General features: G+C 41.1%; 1 protein-coding gene across 1 annotated transcript in view; it reads right to left on the bottom strand.

The window, feature by feature from the left end:
- IL1RAPL1 (interleukin 1 receptor accessory protein like 1) overlaps positions 1-18,285 on the bottom strand; it is a 743,868-nt gene extending 725,583 nt beyond the window's left edge. Inside the window, exons 1-3 of the mRNA XM_054715117.1 lie at positions 18,274-18,285; positions 15,628-15,665; positions 14,138-14,419 (exon numbers count right to left, since the gene is read on the bottom strand). Of these exons, the coding sequence (XP_054571092.1) occupies positions 14,138-14,419; positions 15,628-15,665; positions 18,274-18,285 (332 nt within the window). The remainder of the gene's footprint in view (positions 1-14,137; positions 14,420-15,627; positions 15,666-18,273) is intronic.
- Positions 18,286-18,516: the final 231 nt, after the last annotated feature.

Genomic DNA, 18,516 nt, shown 5'->3' with positions numbered 1-18,516 from the left:
AGTTTAAAGAATCATACTAGCTTCTACTAAAACAGACAGGTGATGATAAATTAAACAGAGGCTTCTGAGTTTGAAACTTTCTAAGGAAAAGCAGACAAACCCACAAGCCACTGACAACCACTCCCAATAAGAAGAACTTAGCCTTAATCAAGAAACTGCTGACATGTGCCCAGCTGGATTTTAGAATTAGTATGAGCCAGTGACTACTCTGTATATCCCATCCCCAACACTCTCCCCCCATTTATAAATGGGGCTATTTAGTTAATTATCTTATCCCTGTCTGACCATTGTATGTTGGGAATGTGAGGGTTAGATATCTTTTTTTAGCTCACAGAGCTCTGGATTAAAAGAAGTCCTTCCTGAGCAGTTGCACTCAGGGAACTAAGCATGAAGAACTTCTTTTCACACTGTCTAATCTATGAGGGAAGGCGGGAGCTGAAGGGGTAATAGATCAACTAAAGGACTTGCATGCATGCATATGAGCATATCCAATGGACACAGACTGTAGGGAGGTGAGGGCATGTGCTGGGGGGTGGGGGTGGCTGGGGAGAGATCTATGGGGGGAAAAGGAGACTCATGTAATACTTTAAACAATAATTTAAATCTTACCTTATAATAGACAAATATGCAAATTGACCGCACCTTCGCTACGCCCAAGCCACGCCCACCAGGAAAACGTTTCAGGGACACTGGGTGCGGCCGAGCCCAAGGCCGGGAAAGCCTCGGGCGGAGGCTATCCCGGCCTTGGGCACCAGTGGGGAGCCTGCACGGATTGCAGGAAACCACTGGGGGTCGGCTCCTGCGATCCTTAGCAGGGATGTTGGGTGCGGCCAAGCCCAAGGCCACTGCCCGGGGCCAAGCCCCGACCCTGAAAGAAGGAAGAAGGCGGTGGCCACAGCCAAGGCCTGGGTTCCCGGTGCCGGCAGAAAACTGGTGCAGGCAGCCAGGTGAATGAAGGTCTATTGCACGAATCTTCGTGCAAACGGGCTACTAGTTTAAAAAATAAGAACCTCTTTCATGCTCATAAGAGATTTAGAAAATGAGATCTTGGTCTTCTAGCCTTACTCTGAAGTCATCCTATATAATAAAAGGTGAATATGCAAATTGACCAACATGCAGAATGATCAGTCGCTATGACATGCACTGACCACCAGGGGGGCAGATGCTCAATGCAGGAGCTGCTCCCTGGTGGTCAGTGTGCTCCCACAGGGGGCGCACTGCTCAGCCAGAAGCCCTGAGCAGGGCTCACGGCTGACAAGTGCAGAGGCAGTGGCAGGAGCCTCTCCAGCATCCACAGCAGCACTAAATATGTCTGATTGACAGTTTAGGCCCACTCTCCATGGAAACATCAGTCAGACATCCCCAGAGGGCTCCCAGACTGTGAGAGGGTGCAGGTTGGGCTGAGGGACCCCACTCCCACCCCCTGAGGGCACAAATGTTATGAGTTGGGCCTCTAGTAATAAGATAAGACTTTAGGGGTGCCCAAGCTGGGTGTGGCTCAGCAGTTGAGCCTCGGCCCAGAAACCTAGAGGTCAGGGCACATGCCCAGGTTGTTTGACCCCAGTAGAGGATGTGCAGGAGGCAGCCAATCAATGAATCTCTCTCATCATTGATGTTTCTATCTCTCTTTCCCTCACCCTTCTTCTCTGAAATTAATAAAAATACATATTTTAAAAAAGACTTCAGGGTTGGATAGGAATGTGGTGAATGTACTTTGCATATATATGGCCACGAACTATTAGGCACCAAAGGGTAGATTCTGTTGGGCTGGTATTTTGTTGGTCTCACCAATGAACCACACCTAATGGTATTCAAGCACTTGTACTAGTAAAGTCTCTTTCATGTTAGGTGTGGACTTGACTAATGGGATATTCATAACCATGATGTAAGCAGTTGCCTGGCAATCGTTTACACATTCTTAGTCACCACATAAAACTGGCTATCCTGCTAGGGAGACAGCTAAAGAGACCACGTGGAGAAAGGGAGGCCCTGAGAATTCATGAGACAGGTTCAGCCAAACCTGTATCCTAGTGGTTTCTGGCCTCAAGTGATTTTAGGAAAAATCAGGAGGAGAAGCTCCCATCAGAGACCAGCCCACATTATAGAATTAGGTACAAATAAAATGGTTGTTGTTTTAAGCCCCTTTGTTTTGGGGTATTTTCCTCTCACAACTGTCTATGGAGCAATTGGGAAAGGTAGAAAGGTGACAAGCATATACTAGAACTTCTTCAAGAAACAACTATTCAAAGAGGCAATGAAAAAATGGAATTTTAGATGACGGACCAAAGAGTGAAAGAGTAAGTAAAATTCACACTTTCACCTACAAACATCAGGAAGCATGGTGAGAACATAGTACAAGTTTCCTACAGAGAAAAACACTCTAAATGAGTCTGGAATGAAAGGTCGAAGCTGTATTTTTTTTTTGTTGTTGTTGTTGTTGTTTTGTTTTTTAAAGGGGCATGCATGTATGCCAAGCAGTATCGTTAGACTTCATTTTGCTGGGTATTAAAGCCCATCAAAGACTTTTAGGTAGAGAAATGAAATAATCTCTGTTGTAGACATATAATTCTGCTGCAGTGTGGAATAGTGACAAAAATAGAAACAAGCCCGGCTGGCATGGCTCAGTGATTGAGCATCAACCTATGAACCAGGAGGTCACAGTTCGATTTCCTAGTCAGGGCACATGCCCGGGTTGTAGGCTCGATACCCAGTAGTGGGCGTGCAGGAGGCAGCTAATCCATGATTCTCATCATTGATGTTTCTCTCTCTCTCCCTCTATCTCTAAAATCAATAAAAATATTTTTTTTAAAAATAGAAACAACCTGGAGGCAGGGAAACCAAGTGAGAAGGCATTGCATGAATACAGAGAACTGACTGACAGTTGTCAGATGGGAGGGGTTTGACAGCTGTCAGAGGGGAAGGTTTTGGGGGATTGGGTGAAAAGGGTAAATAAATTAAGCAATATAGCTTGGCAGTAACAGAACAGGCACGGAGATGTAGATTATAGCATAGGGAACATCCTATCTAATAATAGACAAATATGCAAATTGACCATACCTCTGACACACCCACAAGCCATGCCCACAACCTACGCCCACCATCCAATCAGAGCAAGCATGCAAATTAACCCAAACCAAGATGGCTACAGCCACAGAGAGCAAGGTTTCCTAGGTAACAGAGGAAGCCAAGCTTTCCGCCTGCCCTGGCCAGGCCTAAGCCTCCACTCAAGCTACAAAGTTTCAATTATAGAAGGTAAACAAATCAAACAAATGGCGGCAGAATGGAGCTTGAGAGAGCAGGCCAGGGTTGCCGCCGGCAACAGGGGAAGCAAAGCTTTCCACACACCCTGGCCAGGCCCACCCACTTAAGGCAACAAAGTTTCAACTATAACCCCAACTCAAATGGCTACTGGCCTCGGACAGAGCCCCAGGCTTGGCTCTGCTCCAGGCTATGAAGTTTCAATTGTAGAAGGAAAATAAATTCCAGATACCAGGGCCTCCGCTTGGGTTGCCAGGGGGCGTGGCCTGCCTGCAAACCACTACAGGCCCCTCACTCAGGCCACCTCACACCCCAAGAGAACCCCCACCTGATCCAGGACGCCCTTCAGGGCAAACCAGCTGGCCCCCACCCCTGTACCAGGCCTCTATCCTATCTAATAAAAGAGTAATCTGCAGATTGATCATCACTGCAACACACATTATAGCTGCCCCCATGTGGTCAAAGATCCTGCTTCCATGTGGACACAAGATGGCCACCACAAGATGGCCAGCAGGAGAGGGCAGTTGGGAGGCACCTGGCCTGCAAAGGAGGGCAGTTGGAGGTGATCAACCCTGCAGGAGAGGGCAGTTAGGGGTAACCAGGCCAGCAGAGGAGGGAAGTTGGGGGAAAACAGGCTGGCAGCAGAGTGGTTAGGGGGTGATCAGGCTGGCAGGCAGAAGCGGTTAGGGGCAATCAGGAAGGCAGGCAGGCAAGCAGTTGGGAGCCAGCAGTCCTGGATTGTGAGAGGGATGTCCGACTGCCCGTTTAGGCCCGATCCCTGGGATCGGGCCTAAACGGGCAGTCGGATATCCCTTGAGGGGTCCCATATTGGAGAGGGTACAGGCTGGGCTGAGGGACAACCCCCTCCGTGCACGAATTTCATGCACCGGGCCTCTAGTAGTTAATAATACCGTGATAACTATGTATGGTGCCAGGTGTGTACTTAAAGCAGTGGGGGACCACTCCGTAAAGTACATGATTTTCTAACCTCTTTGTTGTATGTCTGAACATAATACAAAATAATATTAAATGTAACCTGTAATTGAAAAATAAATACATTTTAAATGTTAATGAAAGACATTGCACTCACCAGGAGAGCAGATATTGGTATAAACAAGAAAGAATAAACTAAAAAGGCATACTTAAGGTAAATTGAACAGGTCTTGGTAACCAATTAACGCAAAGTAAAGAAGATGAAGGAAACAAAGGTAAGTGCCAATTTCCCAGCTGGTGCCCCTGAAATGAGGGGGATCCTATTTACTAAGAAAGGGGAAATCATCAGAGGAGGAAATAGATTTGTTGAAGTAGGTATGGAAATACATTTTGGTACATTGTTGAATTCAATGTGCCTCTTGGACAAACAGGAAAATCAAACTATTAGGCAATTGAAAATATACTTCACTAAGTGTAAAGTTAGATTATTTGAGATTTTCCTTGTTTCTTGAGGGATGCTTGTAATGCTATGAATTTCAATGTTAGCTTTCACTGTGTCCCAAAGATTTTTGGTTGTTGTATTCTCATTTTCCTTTGTTTCAAGGTATCTTTTAATTTCTTCCTTGATCTCACTGTTAACCCAATCATTGATTAGTAATATGTTATTTAGTCTCCATGTCTTTATGTGATTTTCAGTGTTTTTCTTATGATTGATTTCTAGTTTCATACCATTATGGTAAGAGATGTTTTATATGATTCCAATCTTCTTAAATTTATTGAGACTTGTTTTGTGGCCTAATATGAGGTCCATCTTAGAAATATTCCATATACACTTGAAAGAATGTATATTCTGCTGCTTTGGAGTAAAATGCTCTAAAGTTATTAATTAAATCTCTAAACAGGACATACCAATGACCAATAGACATATGAAAAGATGCTCAATGTCACAAATCATCAGAAAAATGCAAATTAAAACAAGAATGAGATATCACATCACACCTGTTAGAATAGCTATCATCAATAAATCAATGAACAAATGCTGGTTAGGATGTGGAGAAAAGGGAATCCCCATGTGCTCTTGGTGGGAATGCAGACTGGTGAAGCCACTGTGGAAAGCAGTATGGAGTTACCTGAAGGAATTAAAAATGGAACTGCCTTATGACCCAGCAATTCCATTGCTGGGAATTTATCCAAAACACTAATTCAAAAAATATATATGCACCCCTATGTTCATTGCAGCATTATTTATAATAGCCAAGATTTGGAAGCAGCCCAAGTGTCCATCAGTAGATGAATGGATTGAAAAAGCTGTGATACATTTACACAATGGAATACTATTTGGCCGTACTACTTTTTGTGACAGCATGGATGGACCTGGAAAGCATTATTCTAAGTGAAATAAGCCAGTCACAGAAAGACAAATGATTTCACTCATGTGGTATCTAATGAACAAAATGAACTAACAAGCAAAATCTAAGCAGACTCATAGAGAGCAGGCTGACAGCTATTGGAGGTGGGGCTGGTGGGAGTGGAGGGATTGAGTAAAAAAGGGGAAAAAAGAGAAAAAACTCCCAGACATGGACAAAAGGGGGGTGATTGCCAGGGGGAGCTGGATGAGGGGAAGTGGAGAAAGGTATAGAGGGGATAATAGGTGACGAAGACTTCACGTGGGGTGGTGAAAACACAATAGAGTGTGCAGATGATGTATATAATTGTGTACCTGAAACCTGGATAATTTTGTTAATCAGTATCACCCCAATAAATTCAATGAAGAGGGAAGAAATAAGAAAAGTGATACCCAGAGGACCTAGCAATTTGATGTTCTTCGACCTTCACAAGTAAAATGTTAATACAGTAGCAAAGAAGTCATACACACCCAATTAATTTTTATTTTGGTTATTGTATTTTTCAGTTCCATACTTTCTATTTGTTTCACTTTTGTAACTTATATTACTTCGCTGAGGTATTTCCTTTTTTTCATCTCTTTCAAGAGATTTTATAGTTGCTTGCCGAAGTACCTTTTTTATTATGGTTGCTTTAAAATATTTGGGGATATCTGTAATACTTTCAACAATAAATTTAAAAAAATAAAATATAAAATCCTTGTCAGATAATCCCATCATCTGATTCATCTCAGAGTTGGTATCTGTTGTCTTTTCTCATTCTTGTTCTGACTTTCCTGACTCATGATATGACCAGTGAGTGTTATTTTATTGTGTATCCTGCACATTTTCGATATTGTGAGAATTTGAATCCTATTTCATCTTTTTTTTTTCTTTATAAGCAAGCAAACCTCCTGGTGAAGTGTCACAGCAGGGCCGTTTGGCTATGTATGCTCAGCTTCCTGCTCAGTCCTGCTGACACATTCCTGGTGAAAGAGCGGCATGAACTCATATGGCTTTATGCCTCCAGTGGGGCAATAAGCTCATCCTTGCTGAGCTACAGTGACACAGGGATGGGAGGTGGGCAATTGCATACCAACTGGCCCTGCCTGCCATCATCTTGTTCTGCCTTGTGGAGGTTGGAAGCTTTGCTCCCTACTGAGCTCCACTGATCCTATGGAAGAGTGAAGCCTAGCAGTGACTATTCCTGATGTACAGTGCCTTAGAGATTCTCATTGCTGCCAGGTGGGGGTGGGGGCTCAGGTTGCCACTAGACCCCATTGATACTATTCTTTTGGGTGTGTGTGTGGTGACTATACACACACACACACACACACACACACACACACACACACACATACATATAAAATTTATTTTGGATAAATACCTAGGAGTAGAATTGCTGTGTCATGCGGTAGCTGTATGTATAAGGAAAAAAAAAAGACTTCAAACTGTTTCCCATAACAGTTGTACCATTTTACATTCCCACCAACAATGCATCTCCATCATTTGTCACTCTTCTTAACTTTAGCCATTTTTTAACTTGTATTTCCCTGATAACAGATGACGCTGAGCATCTTTTTTTGAAGTTATTTTTTTATTGTTGACAGTATTACAGATGTTGTCCATTTCTCTCCTGGAGGTTGGGTGGAGGGGGACACTATTCATGCAGAGTAACATGTTATGGAGCACACTGGGCAAAGGATGGAGGATCAGCCCCCACTCATCAGGTGGGTTGACCCTCTCACAGCAGAAGATCATATCACTGCTGCCTGCTTCTGCCAGGCAGGGAACAGAATATTGGCTCTGCCAACATCACCTGGTGGGGGTGGGGGGGCAATTGGAGCACTGTGGTCATGTCATTTCTCAAATCCTGAGGTCCCTAGATAATCCTTCTTCCCACCTTTCACACAAACAATGCTTGTTTGCTGCATTATACCCACCATTTTTGTTTTAAGGGGGAGAACCTGGAAGAATGGGGTTACTTCATCTTGGTGGAACCCCACAATATTTAAACTATAATCATAGTATCTAGAATAATTTACTCCACACTTACTTTCTCTTATGGAAACGATTCGTAGGCAAAAACTGTGTGTGTGTTTTTTAATTTTTGTAATCCTAACAGCACATTACTTAGTGATCAGTAGATATTTGTTAAATGGATGACTAAATAAATGGATTTCACTAAGTAGCTTTTGATAGAAGCTTAATATGTACTTTAAATGAGAAAACATTATTAAGTCTCTAAAGATAATATCAAGACGAGCAAAAGAACTAGATATTAAGAGAGAACACATTATATGTCATTTGAAAAAAAATGTTATTTTTAGTTTTTGAAGTTTTTGAATTATTTTATTTTTCTAGAAATTTATCAGAAGTATAACCAATGGACACAGACAACAGGTGGGTCAGGGCATGAGTGGAGGGGCTGGGGGGTAATGGGGGGATAAGGACACATGTGTAATATCTTAATAAAGAAATTAAAAAAGAAGTAGAAAAAAGGAAGTATAAATTCTACCTCTAAATACAAATAAGGGTGTTTCTGACTCCATACACATATATACATCCCACTTCACCACACTGCACTAGGAGCTAAGTACTCAGCACTACAGTGTCTTTTTAGCCAACATCCTACCTAGACACTGGTCTTTGCTTTGCTGGCTAGAATACTGAGTCTTTTTGAGTATTGGCTAACAAAATTACAGAGTAGCTCTTAACCTTCTACAGTAGGAGTTCTTGATTAAGCCTAAGAAGGACTAGAACGAAGCATAGTAGGCTATCACTGAAGAGGATAAGACTGGACACATCCCACACTGGCAGTGCCTTGGCCAGACAGTTTAACATGTAGACTTATAAACCCCTTCTGAAAGCAGTTGTCCATCAGAAACAGAAGGCATTCTGGGAAACTGAGGAACAGCAGATCAGCAGCTGTTATGGTTAGTTTAGGAAAGACACACTATCATTCAGAGAGTGCTGTGACTTTGGATGTGACAGATGGATGGTACCATCAAGAGGACTAGAGCAGAGCCCAGCCAGCATGGCTCAGTGGTTGAGCATCGACCTAGGAACCAGGAGGGTCATGGTTCAATTCCCCATCAGGACACATGCCCGGGTTGGGGGCTAGATCCCCAGTGTGGGGTGTGCAGGAGGAAGCCAATCAATGATTCTCTCTCATGGTTGATATTTCTATCTATCTCTCTCCCTCTCCTTTCCTCTCTGAAACAAATAAATTTTTCTTAAAAGAGGACTGCAGCAAAGGAGCCAAAAGGGGCAGGACACCAATACTGCTGTTCAGAAGGTGATGATGACACTGTGGTAGCACCAGGAATGCCCAGCATGTCATCTGCAGCAACCTAGAGGCCCACAGCGGTAATCTGCAGAAAAACAAGATCCTGAAGCCACTGTTTGGTAGGAACATGAAAATAACAAAATTACTATTAAGCAACCAAACTCCCTTGTTATTAGGAGCTTCAGAGTGCAGTGAAAGCATACTGCGGGGCTGGGTGGTTGGGGGTAGGGAGTGGGGAGAAGTTATAGAACAACAGACCATAATCCAATCTGTGTTTTAAAAACATGTATGCATGTGTTTATGTGTTTGCATATAAACGGAGAGAATGTGTGTGTGCATGCAGGCACATTTAGATAGACATGTCTGTATGGGCATAGTGAAATGTCTGAAAGTATACCAAATTGCCCAAATTGTTTCCAATGCTTATCTCTGGTTGTCATATAAGACAGATGGAGGGGGGGCACTCTCTCTTCTTTTTTTTTTTAATCCTCACCCAAGGATATTTTCCCATTGATTTTTAGAGAGAGTGGAAGATAGAGGGAAAGACAGAGAGAAATATCAATGAAAGAGAAACAACAATTTGTTGTCTCCTGCAAGTGCCCTGACCAGGGCCCGGGCCAGGGAGGAGCCTGCAACCAAGGTACATGCCCTTGACCAGAATCAAATCTGGGACCCTTCGGTTTACAGGCTGAATCACTATCCACTGAGCCAAACTGGCCAGATTCACTCTTCTTAATTATACATATTAAGGTTTGAAATTTTGGGCAGTGGTGGATTTCACTTTCTTTTAATGATTGTCCATATTTCCTTAAAAATAGATATATACTTTAACAAGTCAAACTTTATATTTTACAGCCCCACTTAGTTGTGCAAATTTGAAAAGTCTATTCACATCTGTTTTCTTCATTTTCTAACTGTGTAAAGTGGGCATTCCCTTCTCACGATGCAGAGATGTGAAGCTTGAACAAACTGAGGCTTCCGAGGGTGTTCTAGAAAAATAAAATCATTAAAAAAGCAATACAATATAAATATGAGATTGAACTTTTTCCATTATTTCTGTTGAGAAACCAAGAGTGCACTTGAAATACCCTTGTAGAGGTGGAGAAAAGTTTTCTTTTTGTGTGTTTTTCATCAATACATGTGTTGTTTTTTTACACTAGGTAATAAGGATACTAACACAATGCAGCTTCTGTCCTCAAGGAATTTGATATATCTTTCAGGAGCTGAGTTTCTTTTAACTTTTTACTGTGTTTTCATTTTATTCCAGACATCTGAGCTGAGGTTTTGCTGCCCTTCCCCTTGTACTCTATGACCAATCAATATTTCTTTTAGTATCATCTGGGAGCATAAGGCAAAAGGCTCAAACATTTTCATGTTATGGGCAGAAACATGTCTAAATGGCAGCGGAGAAGCGACAAAATCTGCAGATACTTTATGATGCAAGATTTTTTTATTCTATGGGAAATAGGAGGTTGGTAAGGGGTGTCTATTCAACAGCAAAGCACCCTTTCTATTTTGGAGAATATGTAAGTCCTCAATATATCATTCTTTTAAAAAATAGTTTTATTCACATCAGAGAGGAAGTGAGAGGGAGAGGTAGAAACATCAATGATGAGAGAGAACCATTGATCAGCTGCCTCCTGCACGGCCCCTACTGGGGATCATGCCTGCAACCTGGGCATGTGCCCTTGACCACAATCCACTGAGCAAAACTGCCTAGGGCTCCGTATCTATATTTTCAGTTCAAGAATGTTATATAAATGCGATCATACAGTATATAACTTTTTGGAAATGGATTTTTTCACTCAGCATAATTCTGTTGAAATCCATCCAAATTTACTGCATGTGTTCATTCTGTAGTTTGTTGTTATTTATTGTTGAGTAGTGTTCCAAGGTATGGCTATTACCACAGTGTTTATTCATTCATTAAGAACATCTGAGAGACACCAGTTAAAGGATTCATAAGCCCTCTCTATATTATTTCTTGCAACTGAATAGGAATCTACAACTGCCTCAAAAATAAAAACTTTAGTAAAAGAATAAGGTGCCACAAACTTAGTATGCTACCCTTTGGGGGGCATTAAAATGCTTACAAGTTTATATGAAACTGCTAACAGGGCACAGCTCTGAAGAGGGGGATTACAAAACTGGGAGGTCAAGAGCGCAGGAAAATTTTATTTTTTAGAAAGCAAATGTATTTTTTAGTGGCAATAAAGGAAAAGAAAACATGTTTTTATGTGGCTCCCCTTCATTCACTTTTTCACGCAAAAAAATAAATAAAAATTCTGTAAGGATAAAAATAGAGTAAAAAGCCAGTTACTATGGAGCAAAGATTTATGAGGTATTATTCTGTCCAAACATAGATACAAAGAGAAGAGAATAGGAAAGTTCTCATGCATTGTACTGAGAGTAGTCTTAGGCGTTTCCATTATTAAAACATATACTTGTTAATATTTAGGTGTAAATGCAAATTAGCTGTACATGAAGCAGCTTATTATAGCTTTTTCATTGATAAGTTTAATACCCAAGAAGACTAGAACTTTTAAGGAGAAGCTAAAATATTTAAACTTCTAAAATATTCTTTGAAAGTGGATTATTTAAAAACTCATGGTGACAGTTTTGTGGCCTGATAACTAACAATGTGCCAAAATGTCAGTGACTCAACTAACAGTCCCGGGCTCTCTTAACATCAACACCAAGCCATGCTGTCTAAACTGCTATTTATGATTTTTAGTATCACTTTCCTAATTGAAAAAAGGAGCCATATCAACACTAGCTTCAAAGTAACTGGAATATTTGAATTTCAGTGATAAACGTATCTTTTCTGTGATTATCACTTTCTCTAGAACTCCACTTGACACATAGACTTTAAGGTGTTTGTCTTTTAGTTTGATCTTCCATTAAAACATAGACATACACATAGGCATGGTTTTTGAAACTTTCCCTTTCATTCCTTATTGCAATTATAAATTGAGGAACATTTTAATGCAATTTCTTAGAGCATTGAATGTATAATGTATAATGTATATGTAAACACATCAAAGATTTGCGACCTCAGTGCTTTAAGAATTCATATTACTAATGTGAACACATTTTCCCCCATCAATGACACATAATGAAATTAAATGTTAGACTATGGAGATTCAGCTCAATTCTAATCTCAGATAAATGAGGACACACATTTTCTTCTCTTGAAAAATCACCTCTACACATGCATGAACAATCAGGAATAATGATTTTTTTTTAAAGAATCACAGCAGATGTGAAATTAAATCAAATTAGTATTAGTCAAGTGAGAACAGCCAGTCCAAAGAGTAATATTAACTGTACTACTGTGGCAATTATTTATTAATGTCCCTACAAAATCTCTACTTCTAATAATAGTTATGCTTGAACATACAAAGCTTGGTATACCTGAAGGGAAAGAATAAGAGTCACCAAAGAAATGGTGAATTTGTTGTTTCACAACCCAGTCCACTTTTTTTCCCAAGCACAATTTTACTTGCGTTCATTTATATTTTCCCAAATTAACCTAAATATATTTTGCCAGTGTTAAAAAGATAAATTTCTGTTTAACATTTTTATGTGGCTTTGACCTATTTTAATGTCCTGACACACCTGTAGCCATGAATCAGCATGAAGTTAATTCTTACAGGTAAAAACAAGGTAGAGGCACAATCCTTATGTCAGAGGAGTGATAAGTGCCGATGAGAATTTCAAAAGTGGAGGTTGAATTCTGATTTGAAAAATACACTAGGTGAGCCTGGCTAGCGTGGCTCAATGGTTGATCATGGACCCAGGAACCAAGAGGTCACTGGTTTGATTCCAGGTCAGGGCACATGCCCGGATGAAGGGCTCACTCTCCAGTAGGGGGCATGCATGAGGCAGCCAATTAATGATTCTCTCTCATCACTGATGTTTCTATCTCTCTCTTCCTCTCCCTCCCTCTCTGCAATCAATAAAATTCTGTTTAAAAAAATACACTAGGTGATCCTGAGAGTCTTCAAATTGAGGATTAACTAAATTAACGTTGGTTTTATATCTCTTAATGAATCTAATAATTTCTGGCAACTTAAGTAGATATCCAGATGGTATCACTTTTCTCCATACACCAAAAATAATGTCTCAATATAAATTTTAATCACATCCTTTTAAGATTTAGGAAGACAAAGGAATAGATTTAAACAGATCCTTTATATGCCTATAACCTGCTTTGACAATGTTCTTATAATCTAATGCAGCAATTTTCAACTGGTGTGATGCCAGAATTTTTAAAACATGCATTACCTGACTATTGAGTAAGGGGCACTGACCTTTTTCCCCTTAGATTGTCAAATAGAAAAAATGACGATAGCCAACACAACAATAGCCACCCAGTGTGAATGAATCAAAATTATACCTATTTAACATTTATTTTTGGTGTGCTGCAGAATTTTAGAAATTAGTTTATGTGTGCCATGAGATGAAAAAGGTTGAAAATTGCTGGTCTAATGCCACCCACAATCATTCGTGCCAGCTGTGATTCACAATCCATGCAGGGCTAACTTCTTACACTGATATTTTTTAACTCCTCATGTGTTACATAGATACTGTTTCAATGTATTATTATTAAACAAACTACATATGTCTCTTCTGCAAGCAGACAAAGATGTGTGGATGTGTGATGAGTTTCTTTGGGAACAAGGGCACAGACTTTGTTATTAACTTTGGAATTGGCCCTGAGGGACCCGGGTAAATGGTGGTATTGACGCAGCACTTTCAGTTAAGAAAATGATCTGGAACACAGCCTTTGTATTCATATTCCCTAAGATGCCAATGCTGCCTGCCTATTCCTGCGCACAACACACATTACCTAAATCATCTCTGCAGATGTGTGCGAACCAGAGCTATCTGTGCTCTATCTGTCTGTGAAGGGCAATAACAAAATGTTACAACCCATTTAGCAATAAACCATGCATCCTTCCTGCAAGTCTTTGCTTGCATTTGATTTGCAACATTTCACCTCCTCTATAAATTTTACTTCATAGTCTTTAGTAATTTCTGGCATCATAAGTAGATACCCAGATGGTATCTCTTTTCTCCATAAGCCAGAAATAATGTCTCAATATAAATTCCAATCCCATCTTTTGAAGATTTAGATTCTAAATTTTAGAAAGCAGCAACACACACAAATATTGGGACAATACCTTAGGTGAAAGGGATAGCAGCAAAATTTAAGTCTAAGAAAGCAGCATGTGAATTGATTGAGTCAGCAGTAGTAGAATTAAATAGATACCTGATGACACAGGCATAAAGACCACTGTCCTGGAGTAACGTTGGCCGGAACCAAATGGAGTCTTCTTCCTTGCTCATTCTACTTCCATCGAAGGCTATTGGCTCTTCAAAATCTCCAGGACCAGAGCTTTTATACCACATCAAACTGAGTCCAGCGCTTTGGGCTAGGGAGTAATTTGCTCTGATATAACCATAAAAGAGTGCACACTTGATTCGAACAGGTTCTCCGACCAAAACTTGATATTTCTTGATGTCAATAGACCAATCGGTGCATCCATCAGCTAAAAACAGAAAGAAAGAAAGAAAGAGAGAGAGAGAGAGAGAGAGAGAGAGAGAGAGAGAGAGAGAGAGAGAACATTAGAGAAAGCTTTAAGAATTACTTCATTCAGTTGTTATTCATTCAAGTATATTGAACACCCACATTGGACTAGACTGTATTCTAGGCACAGAGGATTCAGCCATGGATAAATCGCAGAATGACACTGAAAAGTAATTTACCATGCTGACAAACAACATATTCGTCACTCAGCTTGCCTCTACAGTGTGGTGGATATTGGTTTATTGCCTTTCTACTCTACATCCGCCTATCCACCCTTTCTGTCTGTTCTTTGAAAGTGGACTGGGACCCTGGAAACTTCTCCTGCTAGCTGCCACTGAAGCGCTGTTGGTAGAGGGTGCTGAAGAGACATTGCAGCAGCGAAGGGTTGTGCTCCCTGGTCCAAGTGTGTTTGCTGGGAGGGCTCTTGCCGAGGGCAAGGCTTCTCCAGCACCCGGTTCCTGGCACTCAGGGCCAGGCAGCCAGCAGCTTGGCAATTTTGTATCATAGCCTCACGTGAGACACTTTCCCACAAATGGCTTTCCCAGGTGCTTTAGAGGAGGAGTGTTTGTCAAATTCCAGAGAGCAGATTTGCAAGTTCGGCCAGTGTGGCACTTCAGTGATGTGGGAGCCCTGTCCAGAGTACACTGGAGGTTAAAGGCCCACTCGCCAGTCCGCAAGCATGCAGGCAATGACACAGCAGTATTACCATGGTAAAGAACCCTTTGGCCTATGCATGTGCGAGGCAGTGACTCAGCAGTAGCACTATAAATACTTTCCAAGCACACCCTTATGTAACCTGTTTATATTAATGTAGCACTAAGGTCACTAATTAGCACGAGGCCTCTTTTGTTTGAGCGTGTATATAAGGTGCCACTGACCAGCCAGTTGTTGGCTGCTTTGTTCGTAATAAAGCATATCCCACCTACCTACTATAATTTGTGTGTTCTTCCAATTTCCTACACCCAGAAGGGTCAAGTCCCTGGCTGAGGAATTTGCACTACCCAGGTCAACTGCTTGGGAGGCAGCTATGCTCACCACTATACCACCAAGCATTCAGTAAGCCATGCACATTCCCAGTAAGGTTTGGATCTCACTCTGGAGTTCAGAAGACAGGGGCTTTTCCTTGGATGCTGTATACCAGCCATAGGGTTATGAGCAACCTTTATTCTTTTGAGTTCTCTTTTGCTATAGACTGAATGTTTGTGTCCTCCTAAAAGTTATATCTTGAAGCTCTAACCCTGAATGTGATAGTACTTGGAGGGGGGCGGTCTTAAGGAGATAGGTATGTTTAAATGAGATTATCAGGCCAGTACCCTCATTAAAGAATTAGTGCTGTTAGAAGAGACACCAGCACTTCCCCTCCCTCATCTTTCCTTCCCTTCTTCCCCCGCCTTTCAGGTGCTCATAGAGGAAAGTGCTGTGAGCACAGTGTGAGGGTGGCCATCTGTAAACCAGAAAGAGGGCTCTCACCAGAAACCAAAGCAACCAGCGCCTTCACCTTGGAAGTCTCAGCCCCCAGAGCTGTGAGAAATACATTCCTGCTATGTAAGCCACCTAGTCTATGGTATTTTATATGATAACCTGAGCAGACTAATAATAGATCTTTCTCAGTAGCCAATCCTTCATTATGCCAATATCTTGTTACATTTAATAATCTTTCTATATATAAGGCTAATATGCAAAGTGTCCCCTCGGGAGTTTGACCAGGAGACCAGGAGTTCGAACGCTTGCTATGATGTGCGCTAACCACCAGGAGATGGTGCAGAACATGGGGGGCGACCAGTGGTGGCGTTGGGGCGCTGAGGGAGCAAGGGAAGGAGGAGGCGGGGAGGTGGGGAAGTGGGGAGGCAGGGAACCTGATCGCCCCTGATCGCTGGCTAGGCCTAGGGACCCTACCTGTGCACAAATTTCATGCACTGGGCCTCTAGTTTTTTTTATAAAAACTTTCCTTATTAAAATTAGTGTGTGGTGTTTGTCTCTGATTGGATCCACACTGATAAAATCAGGAATAAATGTTTTATAGCCAAATATGGCAGAACCATATAATAAAAATGGGTCAAACTCCAGTAGTGGTTTCACAGCAAGAGTCAGAGGTAAATGGACACTTTGGTCTCATTTCTGGAAGCATCAGGGGGAAGTATAAAGTAGGAACCATGGTGGGAAATGTGGCTGATGGTGGTTCAGATCAGTTGGGCTTTCTTTGTTATCTGAAAGCATCATTTTCCAAATGGCATTTTGACATTATTTTTATCACCCTTCCCCCTGTGGGTGCACAAGCGCACGCACACACTTCCCCCGCCCCCCAACACACATACAAAACAGGTCTCCACTGGTCAGGTATATCACTATTAACATAATCACAGAGAAGTTGTGAATTTCCTGCTTAGAGAGGACAGTTGCCCAATACTTACAAGATAATCAATGTGACAGCTCACAGAATACAAATACCAAGCCAAAGGCAAAAACCAAGAAAAGGGGACCCCTAATAGCAGTAGCATCTGAGTATTGCCAGCAGGGTTTAACACACTAATGATTAAAAAAGAGGACAGGATGAATAATGTAGAATTTGAGAGAAGGGTACTTTAGAACAAAGAAGGCACATAATCTATTGAATTATCTATGTTTCTTATCTTAAAATAAGATCTAACACCTAATGAGCACTTAACTATGGCTGAGTTTACAAATTTTCATTTACCCTCCACAAAAACATCTATTAAGGCTTTCCAATTCATTTTTCCCTACATTTCTCACCAACCAACTGCATGCCTCCCTTCCTACCTTCCTTTAAGTATTACCTCCCCCCAGAGGCCTTTTCTAACTGCCTTTCTGAAACACCAGCTTCCTGTTCTGGTAACTTGATCCAGATTCTACATTAATATTTTTTTTTCATAGAACTTACTGCTATCTGATGTTACACTATGTACCCACTTTTTTGTCTTTCTGTCTTACCAACAGAATGTAAGCCCCTTGAGGTCAATGACTTTGTCCTTCTAACTCACTTCTTTTTTCTTTTTATTGATTTCAGAGAGGAAGGGTGATGAAGAGATAGATAGAAACATCAAAAATGAGAGAGAATGACTGATCAGCTGCCACCTGCATATTCCTAGTCATGTGCCCTGACCAGGAATCAAACCGTGATCTCCTGGTTCACAGGTCAATGCTCAACCACTGAGCCACACCATTCGGGACTAACTTACTTCTTGAGCTCCAGTGCTTGGAACTATGTTGCTAACCAGCTCAACACACATTTACTAATTGAAAAATGAATGATTGAGTAAATAAATTAACACCTAAATGTTACAACTGAAGAAACTCAATGAAAGCTAATAAGTAGAAGTGCTGGGATTCTCACAGAGCTATGTCTGACTCTAGAATTCATTTTCCCTACTGCCATAGTATAGTTTCCTGATAAAGTGATTATCAACTTCACAATTATTCTTTAATTTAGTTAATTTAAACTACTAAACTTTTGTCTGAGATCCCTAGTAAAGATCTGTCTTTGAGAGAAAAGGTGCTGGAAGCTTGGTGGACATCAGCAATGTCTAAGTCATTGCCATCATTCCTGTCAATGCTGCAGTTGGCACACCACATTAAATAGGATGACATAATTGTACACAAACAGAGATGTCAAGGTTATATAATTACATGTGGTATTTATCAACAAAATTTAGTACCTTTGACCCATTACATGAAATTAATCCTTGGTGAGATTTTACTTTATTAATTTTATTTTATTTTACTTTATTGTTTAAAGTATTACAAATAGTAGTACATATATCTCCTTTTTTCCCCATTGACCTTCCCCCAGCCTCCCTTACCCGCTGTCCCATGCCCTCATCCCACCGCTCCCCCCCCCCCCGCAGTGTCTTGGGTCCATTGGTTATGCTTATATGCATGCATACAAGTCCTTTGGTTGATCTCTTACCTCCCCTGTACTCCCCAGCCTTCCCACTGTAATTTGACAGTCTGTTTGATCCTTGTCTGCCTCTGTATCTATATTTTTGTTCATCAGGTTGTAATGTTCTTTATTATACATAAATGAGTGAGATCATGTGGTATTT

Source organism: Eptesicus fuscus, chromosome 1 (genome assembly GCF_027574615.1).
Source record: "Eptesicus fuscus isolate TK198812 chromosome 1, DD_ASM_mEF_20220401, whole genome shotgun sequence".
Lineage (NCBI taxonomy): Eukaryota > Metazoa > Chordata > Mammalia > Chiroptera > Vespertilionidae > Eptesicus > Eptesicus fuscus.
The sequence above is the reverse complement of the archived record's forward strand: the minus strand, read 5'-3'. Positions and strand labels throughout refer to the sequence as shown.